Below are 18,483 nucleotides of genomic sequence, written 5' to 3' on the forward strand. Positions count from 1 at the left end.
CAATACATACAAATGTCTTCTTTTAGAGAACCACATACTGAATGGATTGAAACCAAACATGGCATGAATGTTCCTTATGAGGTGCTGACTAAGTTTTGTTACTTTGAAGCTGATCCTTCATCCACGATGGCCGCCAATGGGGGGACTTCCTTTAACATAAGACCCTATGGGAAATACATACAAATGCTTCTTCTAGAGGTGCACTGAATGGAATGAAACCAAAACATGGCATAAATGTTTCTTATGAGATGCTGATTAAGTGTTGCTACTTTGTTGCCGATTTACTGTTCAAGATGGCCACCAGGATTTTTTTATTAAATTACAGGACCAATATTAAACCAAATTTGGCCTCACTCATTATTAGGGTATTTATTATGATTTTAATCTATTTTTACATGATTTCCAAAACCAAAGTAGAATCAGGTGAGCGACACAGGCTCTTGAGAGCCTCTAGTTATTTTCTTTAGATATTCATATCTAACAAAGCATCTTACAAAACATGTTTAACATTGCCACATTTTTGCACATGTTCTAAGTCAGGAACCTTTAGCCTTTGTTAGTCTTGTATGTTTTTTTTTAAATTTTGGTTCATTTATATGTTTTTGAGTTAAGTGTGACATCCTTTTTCGCAGAACTAGTAAACATTTTGTTTAGGGGCCAGCTGAAGCCCACCTCTTGGTGAGGGATTTTCTCTCTGTGTTGAAGACCTGTTGGTTGCCTTGGCTGTTTTCTGCTCTTTGGTCGTATTGTTGTCTCTTTGACACATTCCCCATTTCCATTCTCAATTTTATATTTCCATCATCTCCACTAAGAAATTTTTAATTTTTATATTAACCTGATGTTTTGAAATTTGATTTAGTAGAACTTGTGTGTTAATTAATTCAAAAGGTTTGAGACAATTAGGCCCATATACTACTCATTCCTTTACATTTAAACAGCTAAAGTCTACTCTTACAATTTATGAAAAGACCATCATTATCATGCTATTTGTTCTAGTTTAAATTTGCCATTAGCTCACCTGGCCTACAAGGCCAAGTGAGCTTTTTTAATCACTTGGCGTCCTCCTTTGATGTCGTTAACTTTTACAAAAATCTTCTTCTCTGAAACTACAGGACCAAATTTAACCAAACTTAGCCACAACCATCATTATGGTATCTAGTTTGAAAAATGTGTCCAATGACCTCGCCTGCCAACCAATATGGCCGTCATGTCTAAAAATAGTCGTCGTCATCGTTAACTTTTTACATTTTTGTCGAGCCTTCGACTTTAGTCGAAAAAGCGAGACATAGCGATCCTACATTCCGTCGTCATCGGCGGCGTCCACAAATATTCACTCTGTGGTTAAAGTTTTTGAAATTTTAATAACTTTCTTAAACTATTTTGGATTTCTACCAAACTTGGACAGAAGCTTGTTTATGATCATAAGATAGTATCCAGAAGTAAATTTTGTAAAAATAAAATTCCATTTTTTCCGTATTTTACTTATAAGTGGACTTAGTTTTTCTGCCGGGAAATATTACATTCACTCTGTGGTTAAAGTTTTTTAAATTTTAATAACTTTCTTATACTATTTTGGATTTGTACCAAACTTAGACAGAAGCTTGTTTATGATCAAAAGTTAGTATCTAGAAGGAAATTTTGTAAAATAATAAATCCATTTTTTCCATATTTTACTTTTAAATGGACTTAGATTTTCTGTCAGGAAACAACACATTCACTCTAAAGTTTTTAAAATTTTAATAACTTTCTTATACTATTTTGGATTTGTACCAAACTTTAACAGAAGCTTGTTTATGATCAAATGCTAGTATCTAGAAGGAAATTTTGTTTTCTTCCAGTTAACATTACATTCAGTCTGCAGTTAAAGTTTTTAAACATTTATTAGATTCATAAACTATCCTGGATTTTTACCAAACTTGGACAGAAGCTTCTTACAATCAAAAGATAGTATCAAGAGGAATATTTTTATTGATTTACTTTCTCATTTTTGTTGAGCCTGCGATTAACAGAAAAAGTAGGCGAGACACTGGGTTCCGCGGAACCCTTACAAATTTTTAATTTCTTCTAGAGAACCACTGAATGGAATGGAACTAAACATGGCATGAATGTTCCTTATGAGGTGGTGACCAAGTGTTGTTACTTTGAAGCCGATCCATCATCCAAGATGGCAGCCAGCGGGAAACTTAGTTTAACATTGGACCCTATGGGAAATACATTCAACATGGCATGAATGTTCCTTATGAAGTGCTGATGAAGTGTTGTTACTTTGAAGCCCATTCATCATCCAAGATGGCTGCCAGCAGGGGACTTAGTTCAACATAGGACCCTAAGGGAAATACATACAAATGTCTTCTTTTAGAGAACCACTGAATGGAATGAAACCAAACATGGCATGAATGTTCCTTATGAGGTGCTGATGAAGTGTTGTTACTTTAAATCCTATTCATCATCCAAGATGGCTGCCAGTGGCGGACTTAGTTTAACATAGGATCCTATGGGAAATACATACAAATGTTTTCTTTTAGAGAACCACTGAATGGAATGAAACCAAACATGGCATGAATGTTCCTTATGAGGGGTTGACGAAGTGTTGTTACTCTGAAGCCGATTCATCATCCAAGATGGTCGCCAGCGGGGAACTTAGTTTAACATAGGATCCTATGGGAAATACATACAAATGTCTTCTTTTAGAGAACCACTGAATGGAATGAAACCAAACATGGCATGAATGTTCCTTATGAGGTGCGGACCAAGTGTTGACAATTTGAAGCCGATCCATCATCCAAGATGGCCGCCAGCGGGCGACTTAGTTTAACATAGGAGCCTAAGGGAAATACATTCAAATGTCTTCTTTTAGAGAACCACTGATTGGAATGGAACCAAACATGGCATGAATGTTCCTTATGAGGTGCTGACCAAGTGTTGTTACTTTTAAGCCGATCCATCATCCAAGATGGCCATCAGCAGGGGACTTAGTTTAACATAGGACCCTATGGGAAATACATACAAATGTCTTCTTTTAGAGAACCACTGAATGGAATGAAACCAAACATGGCATGAATGTTCCTTATGAGGTGCTGACCAACAGTCAGGGGACTTACTTAAATGAGTGATTTTCTAAATTACTGATTCAAGTAACATTATGTCCATAAAGGTTGGAAGTAAGAGTTGTCTTTCTTTAATAATCACCTATTTAAGTAGTACAAATTAATCACTGGACTAAGTGATTTAATTTTATAGTAGCTTTAAATATGGAATACTAATGATCCAGGGACTAATTATGTTGCTTAAATTATCAGAACCAACATCTGTGTTGATAGGATGACCGGGTCATGTCAGGTGATGACCTTGTACTAAATCTAGGATAATGACATAAAAATCACTTGTTTAAGTATCATACCTCAATTTCCTTCCAAAAAATCACTTCTTTAAGTATCATTATTTTGATAACCCCAAATAATTTCAACACCCCCGAACAGTGAAATTTTGATCGTGAACAGTAGAATTTAATTACATAATCTATAAGATGAAACCTTGAATTTTACAGGAAAAGTACTCCCACTGCTGGGAAAAATCTGTAAAGAAAGTATCAGTTCATTATGTAAAGCCATTTTTATAGCATTTTTTCAACTAAAATAGAATTTGCAGCTAAATGATTGCATCAAAGGCATAAACCTTGCGGCTTAAAAGAAGCAAAAAGTTCTTTTTTTTTTTAATTTTACTAATGAAAAGATATTATCTAAACCTATGTGTTTAAAATTTTGGTAAAACTACAAAATCACAATTTGTGACAAAACTTCGAATTTGCTACTTAAATAAGTGATTTAAAAATCACTTATTTCAATAAGTCTCCTGACTGACCAAGTGTTGTTACTTTGAAGCCGATCCATCATCCAAGATGGCCGCCAGCAGGAAACTTAGTTTAACAAAGGACCCTATGGGAAATACATTCAACATGGCATGAATGTTCCTTATCAAGTGCCGATGAAGTGTTGTTACTTTGAAGCCCATTCATCATCCAAGATGGCTGCCAGCAGGGGACTTAGTTCAACATAGGACCCTAAGGGAAATACATACAAATGTCTTCTTTTAGAGAACCACTGAATGGAATGAAACAAAACATGGCATGAATGTTCTTTATGAGGTGCTGATGAAGTGTTGTTACTTTAAATCCCATTCATCATCCAAGATGGCTGCCAGCGGCTGACTTAGTTTAACATAGGATCCTATGGGAAATACATACAAATGTTTTCTTTTAGAGAACCACTGAATGGAATGAAACCAAACATGGCATGAATGTTCCTTATGAGGTGTTGACCAAGTGTTGTTACTCTGAAGCCGATGCATCATCCAAGATGGTCGCCAGCGGGGAACTTAGTTTAACATAGGATCCTATTGGAAATACATACAAATGTCTTCTTTAAGAGAACCACTGAATGGAATGAAACCAAACATGGCATGAATATTCCTTATGAGGTGCGGACCAAGTGTTGTTAATTTGAAGCTGATCCATCATCCAGGATGGCCGCCAGCAGGCGACTTAGTTTAACATAGGACCCTAAAGGAAATACATTCAAATGTCTTCTTTAAGAGAACCACTGATTGGAATGGAACCAAACATGGCATGAATGTTCCTTATGAGGTGCTGACCAAGTGTTGTTACTTTGCAGCCGATCCATCATCCAAGATGGCCGCCAGCGGGAAACTTATTTTAACATAGGACCCTATGGGAAATACATTCAACATGGCATGAATGTTCCTTATGAGGTGCTGACCAAGTGTTGTTACTTTGCAGCCGATCCATCATCCAAGATGGCCGCCAGCGGGAAACTTATTTTAACATAGGACCCTATGGGAAATACATTCAACATGGCATGAATGTTCCTTATGAAGTGCTGATGAAGTGTTGTTACTTTGAAGCCCATTCATCATCCAAGATGGCTGCCAGCAGGGGACTTAGTTCAACATAGGACCCTAAGGGAAATACATACAAATGTCTTTTTTTAGCGAACCACTGAATGGAATGAAACCAAACATGGCATGAATGTTCCTTATGAGGTGCTGATGAAGTGTTGTTACTTTAAATCCCATTCATCATCCAAGATGGCTGCCAGCGGCGGCCTTAGTTTAACATAGGATCCTATGGGAAATACATACAAATGTCTTCTTTTAGAGAACCACTGAATGGAATGAAACCAAACATGGCATGAATGTTCCTTATGAGGTGCGGACCAAGTGTTGTTAATTTGAAGCTGATCCATCATCCAGGATGGCCGCCAGCAGGCGACTTAGTTTAACATAGGACCCTAAAGGAAATACATTCAAATGTCTTCTTTAAGAGAACCACTGATTGGAATGGAACCAAACATGGCATGAATGTTCCTTATGAGGTGCTGACCAAGTGTTGTTACTTTGCAGCCGATCCATCATCCAAGATGGCCGCCAGCGGGAAACTTATTTTAACATAGGACCCTATGGGAAATACATTCAACATGGCATGAATGTTCCTTATGAAGTGCTGATGAAGTGTTGTTACTTTGAAGCCCATTCATCATCCAAGATGGCTGCCAGCAGGGGACTTAGTTCAACATAGGACCCTAAGGGAAATACATACAAATGTCTTTTTTTAGCGAACCACTGAATGGAATGAAACCAAACATGGCATGAATGTTCCTTATGAGGTGCTGATGAAGTGTTGTTACTTTAAATCCCATTCATCATCCAAGATGGCTGCCAGCGGCGGCCTTAGTTTAACATAGGATCCTATGGGAAATACATACAAATGTCTTCTTTTAGAGAACCACTGAATGGAATGAAACCAAACATGGCATGAATGTTCCTTATGAGGTGTTGACCAAGTGTTGTTACTCTGAAGCCGATCCATCATCCAAGATGGCCACCAGGGGGAACTTAGTTTAACATAGGATCCTATGGGAAATACATACCGTCTTTTGGTATGTATAGTGCACACATTTATACCCTGGGTCATGATTCTTGTAAGAGGGGTGCGCGTTATACATTCCTACAGATATTTTCTTAGACTTTTTTCAGGTCCAAACTCCAACAAAGAAATTTCCAGGACAAGTGAAGAGTACGGAATATTTTAGAATCAACAAACAAAAAATATATTTTAACAATTTATAACAGCACTAATGATGTTAATGATTCATAATTATGTTATTGCGGCTGACTTAGTTTAACATAGGATCCTATGGGAAATACATACAAATGTCTTCTTTTAGAGAACCACTGAATGGAATGAAACCAAACATGGCATGAATGTTCCTTATGAGGTGCTGATGAAGTGTTGCTACTTTTTTTGCTAATTAACTGTTCAAAATGGCGACCAGGATTTTTTATTAAATTATTAAATCAAATTTGGCCTCAATCATTATTTGGGTATCTGAAATGTTTGCGGTCGTATATTGGTATGACGTTGGCGTCGTCGTTGTCGTTGTCATTGTCTCCGGCGTCGTCCGAAGACACATTGGTTTTCGCACTCTAACTTTAGTTTAAGTGAATGGATCTCTATGAAATTTTACCACAAGGTTCAATACCACAAAAGGAAGGTTGGGATTGATTTTGGGGGTTATGGTACCAACAGTTAAGGAATTAGGGGCCAAAAATAAGCATTTTTGTAACTTCCAGACATAACTTGTGTGTTAGTGTATGGATCTCTCTGACATTGTACCACAAGGTTCCATATCACACAGGGAATGCTGGGATTGATTTTGGGGGTAATTACCTCAAAATATTAGGAATTGGGGGCCAAAAAAGGGGCAAAAAACAAGCATTTTTCTAGTTTCATGACAATAACTTGTAAGTGTATGAATCTTTCTGAAATTGTACTACAAGGTTCCATATCACACAGGGAATGCTGGGATTGATTTTGGGGGTAATTGCCTCAAAATATTAGGAATTAGGGGCCAAGAAAGGGTAAAAAAAACAAGCATTTTTCTAGTTTCATGACAATAACTTGTAAGTGTATGGATCTTTCTGAAATTGTACTACAAGGTTCCATATCACAAAGGGAAAGCTTGAATTGAGTTTGGGGGTAATTGCCCAAAACGTTTAGGAATAAGGGGCCAAAAATAAGCATTTTTCTAGTTTCCAGACAATAACTTGTGTTCAAGTGTATGGATCTCTCTGAAATTGTACAGAAAGGTTCCATATCACACAGGGAATGTTGGGATTGATTTTGGGGGTAATTACCTCAAAATATTAGGAATTAGGGGCCAAAAAAGGGGCAAAAACCAAGCATTTTTCTAGTTTCAAGATAATAACTTGTGAGTAAGTGTATGAATCTTTCTGAAATTGTACTACAAGGTTCCATATCACATAGGGAAAGCTGGAATTGAGTTTGGGGGTAATTGCCCAAAACGTTTAGGAATAAGGGGCCAAAAAGGGGCCAAAAATAAGCATTTTTCTAGTTTCCAGACAATAACTTGTGTTCAAGTGTATGGATCTCTCTGAAATTGTACTGCAAGGTACCATACCACAAAGAGAAGGCTGGGATTGAGTTTGGGGGTGATGAATCATAAGGGGGTTCAAAAAATTTGGGGGGGGGGATTTTTTTTTTTTTCCTTTTTTTTTTCTTTTAAAATTTTCCATTTTAAGTTTGTTATTTCTGTTTTATATTTAAAAGCAAATAATAATGATATGGTAGGAGATACACACCAAACAGGATGTGTAAATTATTATATAATAAGTATTGTGCAATAGCAAGAAATTTTCAATTGCACAGTATTGCACAATAGCAAGATATCTTCAATTGCACAGTATTGCGCAATAGCAAGAAATCTTCAATTGCACAGTATTGTGCAATAGCAAGAAATATCCAATAGCACAATATTGCGCAATAGCAAGAAATTGTCAATTGTACAGTATTGCGCAATAGCAAGAAATATTCAATTGCACAGTATTGTGCAAAAGAAGATACTTCGTATACGTATAAATTACTTATTTCTTGACCAATTTCAATGGGGTTTTATTCTTGAATTCTTGGGGTTCTTTAATATGCTGATTCTAACCGTGTATTAAGTTTTTGGATTTTGGGCCCCGTTTTTAAATTGGTCCACATTGAGGTCCAAAGGGTCCAAAATTAAACTTTGATTGATATCATCAAAAATTGAATTATTGGGGTTCTTTGATATGCCGAATCTAACCGTGTATTTAGATTCTTAATTTTTGGTTCCGTTTTCAAATTGGTCTACATTAAGGTCCAAAGGGTCCAAAATTAAACTTAGTTTGATTTTAACAAAAATTGAATTCTTAAGGTTCTTTGATATGCTGAATCTAAACATGTATTTAGATTTTTGATTATGGGCCCAGTTTTCAAGTTGGTCCAAATCGGGGTCCAAAATTAAACTTTGTTTGATTTCAACAAAAATTGAATATATGGGGTTCTTTGATATGCTGAATCTAACCATGTATTTAGATTTTTGATTTTTGGGCCCCATTATCAACTTTGTCCACATTGAGGTCAAAAGGGTCCAAAATTAAACTTTGTTTGATTTCATCAAAAATTGAATTCTTAGGGTTCTTTGATATGCTGAATCTAACCATGTATTTAGATTTTGGATATTGGACCATAATAGGTTAATGTCCAATTTAAAATTTTTAAGTTCTTAGACCACATTCATTCTGTGTCAGAAACCTATGCTGTGTCAAATATTTAATCACAATCCAAATTCAGAGCTGTATCAAGCTTGAATGTTGTGTCCATACTTGCCCCAACTGTTCAGGGTTCGACCTCTGCGGTCGTATCAAGCTGCGCCCTGCGGAGCATTTTATTATCTATTTTTACATCATTTCCAAAACCAAAGTAGAGTCAGGTGAGCGACACAGGCTCTTGAGAGCCTCTAGTCTATAAAACTTTTATAGATAGATAGAAACTCAAATAAGCAGAAAAATGATCAGCAAGAATTGATGTACATATAAACTATAAAGCTGAAATCATCAGTCCACTCCTTGTAGGAAGACTTACTCTTTTTGACAAATTTTACCAATAGTTTATGTTTTTGACAAATATCTTGAAAACTATAAAAGATAGATAGACCATTAAATAGCAAAAATGATCAGCAAGACAAGATCTACAAATAAGTAAATTTTTTCTGAAACTGCTCTTTAAAGGAGTGATTGCCTTAAGTGGTACTTTTTTTACTGCTTTTTTGTGTTCTGGGCAAAAACTAAAGAAAATAGAGAGAAACTGTAAACAGAAAAAGTTATCAGCAATACAATATTATCAAAAAAAAGGATATTTGTCGTGAATTCTATTCTAGTCCACAATGTTGGAGATGCTCTTAGAGCCTCTAGTTTTTATAGAGCAACCAAGTTGTCTATCATTGTCTATGGGCCGAGTTGACTTATACCTTCAAATACAATTGCAATCAATCACATGAATTCAACGGTGACTAATTTGCTTGGCCTCACATGTCATCATTAATTTAGTTGTTCTTTTATGATTTTACAAATTCTGCATGAAAGACCACAGGGAGTATGTATTTTATTGAACACTTTAATTAATGGATCACCTTAATCCACAACATCATCAAAAATTAGTACTCCATTAATAAAATTATTCCATTATCTCCAGCCCTTATCCACATTCTTTTCCAGTTGATAGCCTTTATGTGTACCATATTTTTTGTTGTTTAGTAATTTATTATGACTTCTTTTTTAGGAACTTCTCTACAATAAACATGTACACTTAGATGGTTCCAAGTTAAAACAGACTGGGTTCCAGTACAACATTCCAGAACTTAAAACAGATCATCTGAAAGAGGTAAGTTGAAGTGGTGTGGCAGTATTATTCTGTTATTGAACCGCTAAAAGCATAACTTTTTTTAAATGGATTGTAGTGGTTTATTGGAATCACAATAACCGTAGTCTGGCTATCTGTCTACATTTCTTGTCATTGTAACTCCTGTTTAAAATGTAGACTGATATTGATAAAACTTTAGGGCACCCGTAAGAAAGTCTTTGTTTTATGTTGCCTTCCCATGCCATGTAGGTTTGGGTAGGTAGATAGGTAGGTAGGGATTTGATTTTTTTGGCCAACGTTAATGTTTTAGACAAGAAAACAATGTCAGAGCTGGAAAATATCTTTCAAAATAAAAATTTGAAATGATTTGTGTCAAAGTTTTTCAGGTAGGCTGCTTTTAAGGTGGGTAGGTAGGCAACATCAAACACTTTGAATATTATTTTGGCCTTACACAAGTTGAATGCTGTACAGTTACCTACAGTTTATAACAAACTTTTCTAAAATTGCCCGTTTATAAATTTTGAAATTATAAAGAAACTAAGGTTTCAACTCCCTCAGGCAAAGTTGACCTTAGATGGATTTGGCTATTTGTTTTAGGTTTTTTTGTCATATAGCTCTTCAACTGTTTCGGTACTTATACATCCCTCGGGTTTTTAATGTTTGGCTTTGAGCGTTTCTGATGAAGGTAAATCCAGAAAAGCGCTTCGGAGGCATGAAATTATTAAACGTGTTGTTTTCATTTTTTTGCTTAAATCCTTTTCATTTGGACTCTGTTGGATAGTTGTCTCCCTTTGCAATCACATCACATATACATAGTTTATACAGTTTTGGAAAACTACCTGAGGATGTGCATAAAGAGATATAATTCCAGTTCAATATGTTAAAGGGGAGATAATTCAAGTTTACTTATTGTGGATTCATTATTATTCGTGGATACCAATTTTCGTGGATTTGGTGGGTAAAGGTGAACTACCAAATTACTTCTTCAATGAATGACAACATTTCCATAGGTTTGTATGCAGACTAGGGCAAAACCATGAAATTAAATATTCACAAAATGTAAGTTGTCTCTAATCCACAAAAATTGGTACCCATGAAAATAAATGAATCCACAGTACTTAAGTATACTTTTACAGGAATGGGGTTTCCTTTTGTTGGTTCACTCACAGATCTTGTTTTATTTGTAATCTTTAATTACAGAGCTAGGATATCAAAATTGTTTATAGTGCATTCTATGCAAGAATTCTCAATGTCTCAATTCAGCTTGAAACTTTTCCATTCAACCAGAACACGACCTTAGAAAGGTAGACTTAAAACTCCTTTATACATTTGACTTGTGATTCTCATCTGAGATTGTGTCCTATTCACACTTTTAACATTTTGACTCAGTGTGGACTACATGACGGGTGATGCATGCGAAGCAGGAGATGCTTACCCTATGGAAGCACCCTTTCTGGCTCCTTTGAAATTTATGAGATTCTTTCAGTTTTTAGCTCACCGGGGCCCGTGAGCTTATGCCATCACTTGGTGTCCGTCGTCCGTCGTCTGTCGTCGTAAACTATTTAAAAAATCTTCTCCTCTGAAACTACTGGGCCAAATACCTTCAAACTTTAACTAAATGTTCCTTAGAGTATTTAGTTTATAAATTGTATCCGAAGTTTTGATCCATCGACAAACATGGCCGCCGTGGCTAAAAATAGAACATAAGGGTCAAATGCAGTTTTTGGCTTATATCTCAAAAACTAAATCTTTAAGAGCAAATGTGACATGGTGTAAAATTGTTTAATTGGTCAAGATCTATCGGCCCTGAAATTTTCAGACAAATCGAACAACCCATTGTTGGGTTGCTGCCACCGAATTGGTAGTTTTAACAAAATTTTGCAGTTTTTTGTTATTATTTTGAATATTATTATAGATATATATAAACTGTAAGAAGCAATAATGTTCAGCAAAGTAAGATCTACAAAAAAGTTAGTATGACCATAATTGTCAATTGACCCCTTAAGGAGTTATTGCCCTTTAAAGACAATTTTACACAATTTGTTCATCAAGTTTGCTAACATTTAAAAATCTTTTCCTCTGAAACTACTGGGCCAATAACCTTCAAACTTTAACTAAATGTTCCTTAGGGTATGTTGTTTATAGATTGTATCCGAAGTTTGTATCCATCGACAAACATGGCCGCCATGGCTAAAAATAGAACATAAGGGTCAAATGCAGTTTTTGGCTTATATCTCAAAAACTAAATCTTTTAGAGCAAATGTGACATGGGGTAAATTGTTTAATTGGTCAAGAGCTATCGACCCTGAAATTATCAGATGAATCGAACAACCCATTGTTGGGTTGCTGCCACCGAATTGGTAGTTTTAACAAAATTTTGCAGTTTTTTGTTATTATTTTGAATATTACCGGGTACTATAGATAAATGTAAACTGTAAGCAGCAATAATGTTCAGCAAAGTAAGATCTACAAAAAAGTAAATATGATCAAAATTGTCAATTGATCCCTTAAGGAGTTATTGTCCTTTAAAGACAATTTTACACAATTTGTTCATCAAGTTTGCTAACATTTAAAAATCTTCTCCTCTGAAATTCAGGTGAGCGATTCAGGCTCTTGAGAGCCTCTTGTTTATGAATTTTGTGACAACAGGGGAGACATATCTCTGTGTCAACAGTTTATTTACTTTGATTTGTATCTTCTTCTTGGATTTATGGCATTTGAACACTGGTGTACTACTGTTGCCTCTAATCTGATACATTCTGTAAGACAAACATTTATCTAATTATTATCTCCTCAGTACAATGTAGGGGGAAAATTATTAGAAAATATGGGACTATGTGAATGTTTTTAATGATCAGGAGTACAATGCATGAGTGATATCTGCACCTCATTTAAATGTGTAAGTGACATTTGCACATCATTTAATTGCATTTATAACATATGCACCTTATTTAAATGCCTAGGTGATATCTGTACCTCAATTAATTGCATATTTTATATCTACGTCTCATTCAAATCTAAAGTGGTATCTGCATTAAATTTGAATGCCCTAAGTAAAATCTGTTCCTAATTCAAATGCATAAGTGATGTCTGTACCGCATTCAAACGCATTAAGTGATATCTGTAACTCATTAGATGTGAGGCTTGGAGGAAATAATGGGGATCCTTGAAATTTTTTATGGAAAGAAAAGAGGAGACATTCAATTTTTAAATACTTCAGATGGGGGCTTTACATTTTTTTTTTTTTTTACAGAAATTGGGCAATTTCAAACATGCAAAACTGATAGTTGATGAATAAACCAAAAAAAGTATCTGATTCTTCAGCAGAAGTGTCTGTATCACTTGATTCAGACTCGCCGCGATATAGCCTTTTTGAGCTGATGCAGCGTAAAACAACCACCAATCAAACTTGATTCAGATGTCATATCTATATCTCTTATGTCATCCACAGGCATTTGGGTCTTGGTTGGACCCCTTTTTCCTTTCCATTTTAGCTCACCTGACCCGAAACTCTGAAACCACTGGTCCGATTGGAACCAAACTTAGCCACACCACACTCATCATTGGGGTAACTGGTATCTAGGTTAAAAATGCAGCAGATATGGCTAAAAATAGATCATTTGGGTAAAATGGAAGTTTTGTCTATTATCTTGAAAACTGCTTTATAATAGAGAAAAACTGACAGTAGGGTAGAAATGTTTTTACATCAAAACTGTCAAACAACTTCTGATCATAGTTATTGCCCTTACATGATGAATTGTACCAATATTTTTCATTTTTGCCTATTATCTTCAGAACTATTATAGATACATGTAGATAGAAACTTTAAAAACAAAAATAGATAATCAGCAAAATAAGATCTGCAAATAAGCAGATATTTCTGAAATTGTCAGGTTACTGCCTATTATTTTGAATCTATAATAGAGAGAGAGAGAAACTTTCCATAGCAAAAATTATCCACAAGATCTAAAAGTTGGGGGCTATATAACAATCACCTTTTTTACCCCCACTCTAAAAAGTGGGGCTATATTGCAATCACCAGTGACCTTATCCGTCTGTCCATCCATTGGTCAAACAAATATTTTCATATCTATTCTCAAAAACTACTTAACAAAAAGGACTTAATATGAAAATAAGAAGATGTGGTATGATTGCCAATGAGACAACTCTCCACAAGAGACCAAATGACACAGATATTAACAACTATAGGTCACTGTACATCCTTCAACAATGAGCAAAACCCATACCGCATAGTCAGCTATAAAAGGCCCTGAAATGACAAATGTAAAACAAATTCTAACGGCCTAATTTATGTACAAAATAATGAACGAAAAACAAATATGATACACAGCAACAAACGACAACCACTGAATTACAGGCTCCTGACTTGGGACAGGCACAATAGTTGACCATCAGGTTTGATGAGTTGTAATGTGTGAGCACTTTAAGGATGTCAGTTAATTTTTCAGTATGTTGAATGAACTCTATTTTTTTTGTAACGCTTTTCTCTGAAACTACTTAACAAAAACACTTCATATTTGGTCAGCATCTCAACAGTAGGATTAATAATGTGTTATCAGGTTTTGAATCTGTCAGATCATCATCCTAAAATTTATGCCAGCTTGAAAAATTTAAATCATAATATCATTGTACTTTGAATTGTCGATTAACACCATCGAAGGTAACATTTACATTTATTGTGTAAAAGATGACATTTTAACATGATTAGAGCCTTTTATAGTATAACATTTATTTCTCATCTATGCATGGGTTTGTTATCACGTTGGGATTTCATTTCAAGGAAGTTCAATGTCTTAAAATGAGATCTAGTACCCAGCCTTTTTGACATAAGGTGTCATTAATTTACGTCATTATTATCATTGATACTTCACTTTAAGAATAAGAGGTATGATTGCCAACTATCCACCAAAGATCAAAGGTCAAGGGTCAAGGCTGTGAAAATCTATAAGTTTATTAATAGGTTACACAGGTGAGACTATCTCTGTATTAACAGACAGGTGTGTCATTGAAAACAGATATTTTTGATAAATAACTGGTTTTAGTTAGAGCCTTAGTTTTTATGATAATTAACACTGAAGTGGTTTATCATATTTGATTTTCAATTTTCTCAGTTCATAGATTTTTCCTTATTAATCCAAGAACTTTCTCATGTGGACTGACACTTCTTCCCCTTAAATTACCAATAATTTTTCATGTGTATACTAGGTTAAAAATGCACAAAGACTCTTTATAACACCCTTGAGATATTTAATTCTTTAAAACACATCAGTTGCATCATTGTCTTGAAGGACTTGGAAAGATCTATCGAATGGTATACTGATGTCTATCAGATCAAATTCTATTTGAAAGACATAAACATTAAATTGCTTCCTGATGAAAACTGACAAAGAATTTGAAAAATAACTAAATACTAGAAATTATTTTCAAGATTTCTTAAAGTGATGTCCCTTGAAAGACCTTCAATTAATAACTGCTTATAACTGCCAGTTATTTGAAGAAAGAAAAATAGAATATAACCATTAGCTTGCTGTTCGGTGTAAGCTAAGGCTCCATGTTGAAGGCCGTACTTTGACCTATAATTGTTTACTTTTTATACGACCGAAAATTTTTGCGGTCGTATATTGGTATCACATCGTCGTCAGCGTCGTCGAAAGACATTTGGTTTCGAGACAATAACTTTAGTTTAAGTGTAGGGATCTCTATGAAATTGAACCATAAGATTCAATACCACAAAAGGAAGGTTGGTATTGTTTTTGGGGGTGATGGTCCCAACCGTTTAGGAAAAAGGGGCCAAAACAAGCATTTTTCTAGTTTCAGGTCAATAACTTGTGTATAAGTATTTTGATTGCTCTGAAATTGTACCACAAGGTTCAATACCACAAGTAGAAGGTTGGGATTCATTTTGGGGGTAATTACCCAAACCGTTCAGGAATTATGGGCCAAAAGTGTTTAAGTGTATGGATGTCTCTTAATTTGTACCACATTTTACAAAAAGAAAATTTCTTCAAAATTAATTTTTTTGGATAGGGGGTAAAATTCATTTTTATTTTTTGGAGGTGGGGGGGGGGGGGGGGGGGGCAATTTTTTTCTCAAAAGAAAATTCTCTTCAAATTTTTTTCCCTCAAGATTTAAGAAATTGTCAATTTTCCAAAGAAAAAAATTGGGGGTCACAATTTATTTTGCTAATTCTTTGTATATAGTCTGAAAACAGATTTACTAAGTATTGCGCGACAGCACAGTGTATTGCACAACAGCAAGAAATCTTCAATTGAATATAAATTCAAATCATACAACAAATTTCAAGTTATTTGACACATTTATTCTGTGTCAGAAACCTATAATGTGTCAAATATTTAATTACAATCAAAATTCAGACCTGTATCAAGCTTCAATATTGTGTCCATTTTTGCCCCAACTGTTCAGGGTTGGACCTCTGCAGTTGTATCCAGCTGCGCTCGGCGAAGCAGTTTATTACACATTGTGACTTGGATAGATAGTTGTCTCATTGGCACTCATACCACATCTTCTTATTTATATTTGAACTTGTTTTTCAAAAATAATGATTTCCAATAATGCCCTTTAGTGATAAGCAGTTTATGTTCATGTTTAAAGACAGTTTATTGTCATTTTAAACAGAAAAAAACCAATTTTAAATGCCAATGTAACGAAGAAGTAAAAGTTAACAAAGAAAATTATCAATAAAAAACACATTTTCAGGTTGTTTTTAAAGTCATATGAACCTTCAAATTTTACAAAAAAAGGTGAATTTGTTTATATATATACTTGAGTGGCCAAGTTGTACTATAAAACACATCTATATGTTTCAGACCCCCTTACTTTCCTGATTTATGGGGGATTTCCCCCATGAGTGGTGGTAACTAGACTTGACATTATTAATTATATAAACTGAATACTCAAAACAGGCATTGAAAGAGGTTAAAAAAGCTTATTGCATACATGTAACCACTCAAACTGTAGTAGAGTCTACAGATAAAAAGGTTTTTTGACATGTGCAAGAAATTCATTCGGTCCTCTTGTTCTTAAAATCCCCCATTTAGATTTTGATCATGATTGCATTATCTTGGAGTTATTGGATAACAATTTTTTTCAGATGTTAGAAGATTTTCTTCAGATGAAACTTTTCCCATTGTCACTCTTGTCTGGAGACGTAGTATGGACGGGTGAAGAGAAATCGTTAGACTTTGAAGATGGAACAGAAGAGGAGGAAAAATCTTAATGTTTATGACTTTGGCTCAAGTGATTACATAGTTCAAGGATATACTGTTTTACAAAAAAGACAAGTGTTTCTAAAATGCTATTGGTTAACCTATTGAGGACCATAATTAACCAAGTGATGATTTATAAAGATCAGTGGCTAATTTCACCAAAAATCCTACGAGGAAAAATACTTGTAAGTCATGTTGTAAGTCAATATACTGTGGACTCATTATTATATACGATACCAATTTTCCTCTACTAAGAGGCATAGGTAAACTCCAAATTTTAAATATTCAACAAAGTATAAATTTTCAGACTTTGGCAAAACCATAAAAACAATAATCTACAAAAAATATATTTTTCCTCAAACCATGAAAAATATGTTTTCCCTCAATCCACGAAAATTGATACAAACGAAATTAAATGAATCCACAGTAACTAACAATTATTTTTTGTCAGAAGATTTTTTGTGAAAGAGCCCAAGGATGTTGAACAATAATTGATTTTACTACTCTTGAACAATGCATTTGTCCAAAGTAAACAGATTATTTATAGGGTTTTTTAAATTATAAATATTTTACTGCAATTTCTATTTTGGTCCACATGTTTGTAATCAATATCACCAAACAAAAGATGAGAAGTGATTTGCCATATATCTTTGTTAAACAGTATATGCCTTAATTACATAGCCTTGCAAGCCACACATGGAAAGGTTAAATTTTCAGTAAAAGTTTTAGAAAAAACTTGAAGTTCCCACAAAATATTGCATCACAATTTAAAACATTTGATGTCATAATTAAAAAGTGATTGTTGCATGACATCTGAAGGTTATTCTGAGACAATTCATTTAAATACCCAATAGGTTGAATACGTCTTTTGAGGTTTCCAAAATATATAAGAATTTTTAAAAGCTTCAATTTGAACAAAGTTAATACAAATTGTTTATGGCTTTAATGAGAGAAAAGTTAACACAAAATTTTAAAGCTTTGATGTTATTAGGGCTTTTCCAGAATTAATTGAATGAGTGAGGGCATGTCAGAAGGCTCTTTTATTAAAATTTGATGGACGGTGGTAATTTTAGACAGATAGCCTTAACAATTATATGAAATAATCAATTAATACTTTATGCATGGCAGGGTTAAATAAAAGGTGCCTTCCGACCCCCCCTCCTGTAAGCCCATAGGACAGTTGACAATTCACAACAATCATTTTGCAAAGGAATAAATTCAAAAAAAAATTTCTAGATTTGATAATCATGATAATGTTGATTAGGAAAAATTTAAATCTTTAAATATCAGATATTTTACTGCAATCATCAGACAGATAATATACACATATAAACAACACAATTCAAGTTTGAGGTTTTTAAGTCCAAAGGACATCACCCTCTTTTTGGGGTTTTAAAGTTGACATTTTTCAAACAATCAAAATTTGTAATAACAAAGTTAAGGCATTCCATATATTAGATGTTGCTAAAATTC

The 18,483-nt window shown here is 34.4% G+C and overlaps 1 protein-coding gene across 1 annotated transcript in view; it reads left to right on the forward strand.

Annotated features, from left to right (window-relative positions):
• The window catches only part of LOC127721999 (uncharacterized), a 49,140-nt gene extending 30,884 nt beyond the window's left edge, over window positions 1–18,256 (forward strand). The window contains exons 11-12 of the mRNA XM_052228853.1: window positions 9,683–9,784; window positions 16,896–18,256. Of these exons, the coding sequence (XP_052084813.1) occupies window positions 9,683–9,784; window positions 16,896–17,021 (228 nt within the window). The 3' untranslated portion in view covers window positions 17,022–18,256. The remainder of the gene's footprint in view (window positions 1–9,682; window positions 9,785–16,895) is intronic.
• The last annotated feature ends 227 nt before the right edge of the window (window positions 18,257–18,483 follow it).

The sequence above is a fragment of the Mytilus californianus genome, unplaced genomic scaffold (genome assembly GCF_021869535.1).
Source record: "Mytilus californianus isolate M0D057914Y unplaced genomic scaffold, xbMytCali1.0.p SCAF_12, whole genome shotgun sequence".
NCBI lineage: Eukaryota > Metazoa > Mollusca > Bivalvia > Mytilida > Mytilidae > Mytilus > Mytilus californianus.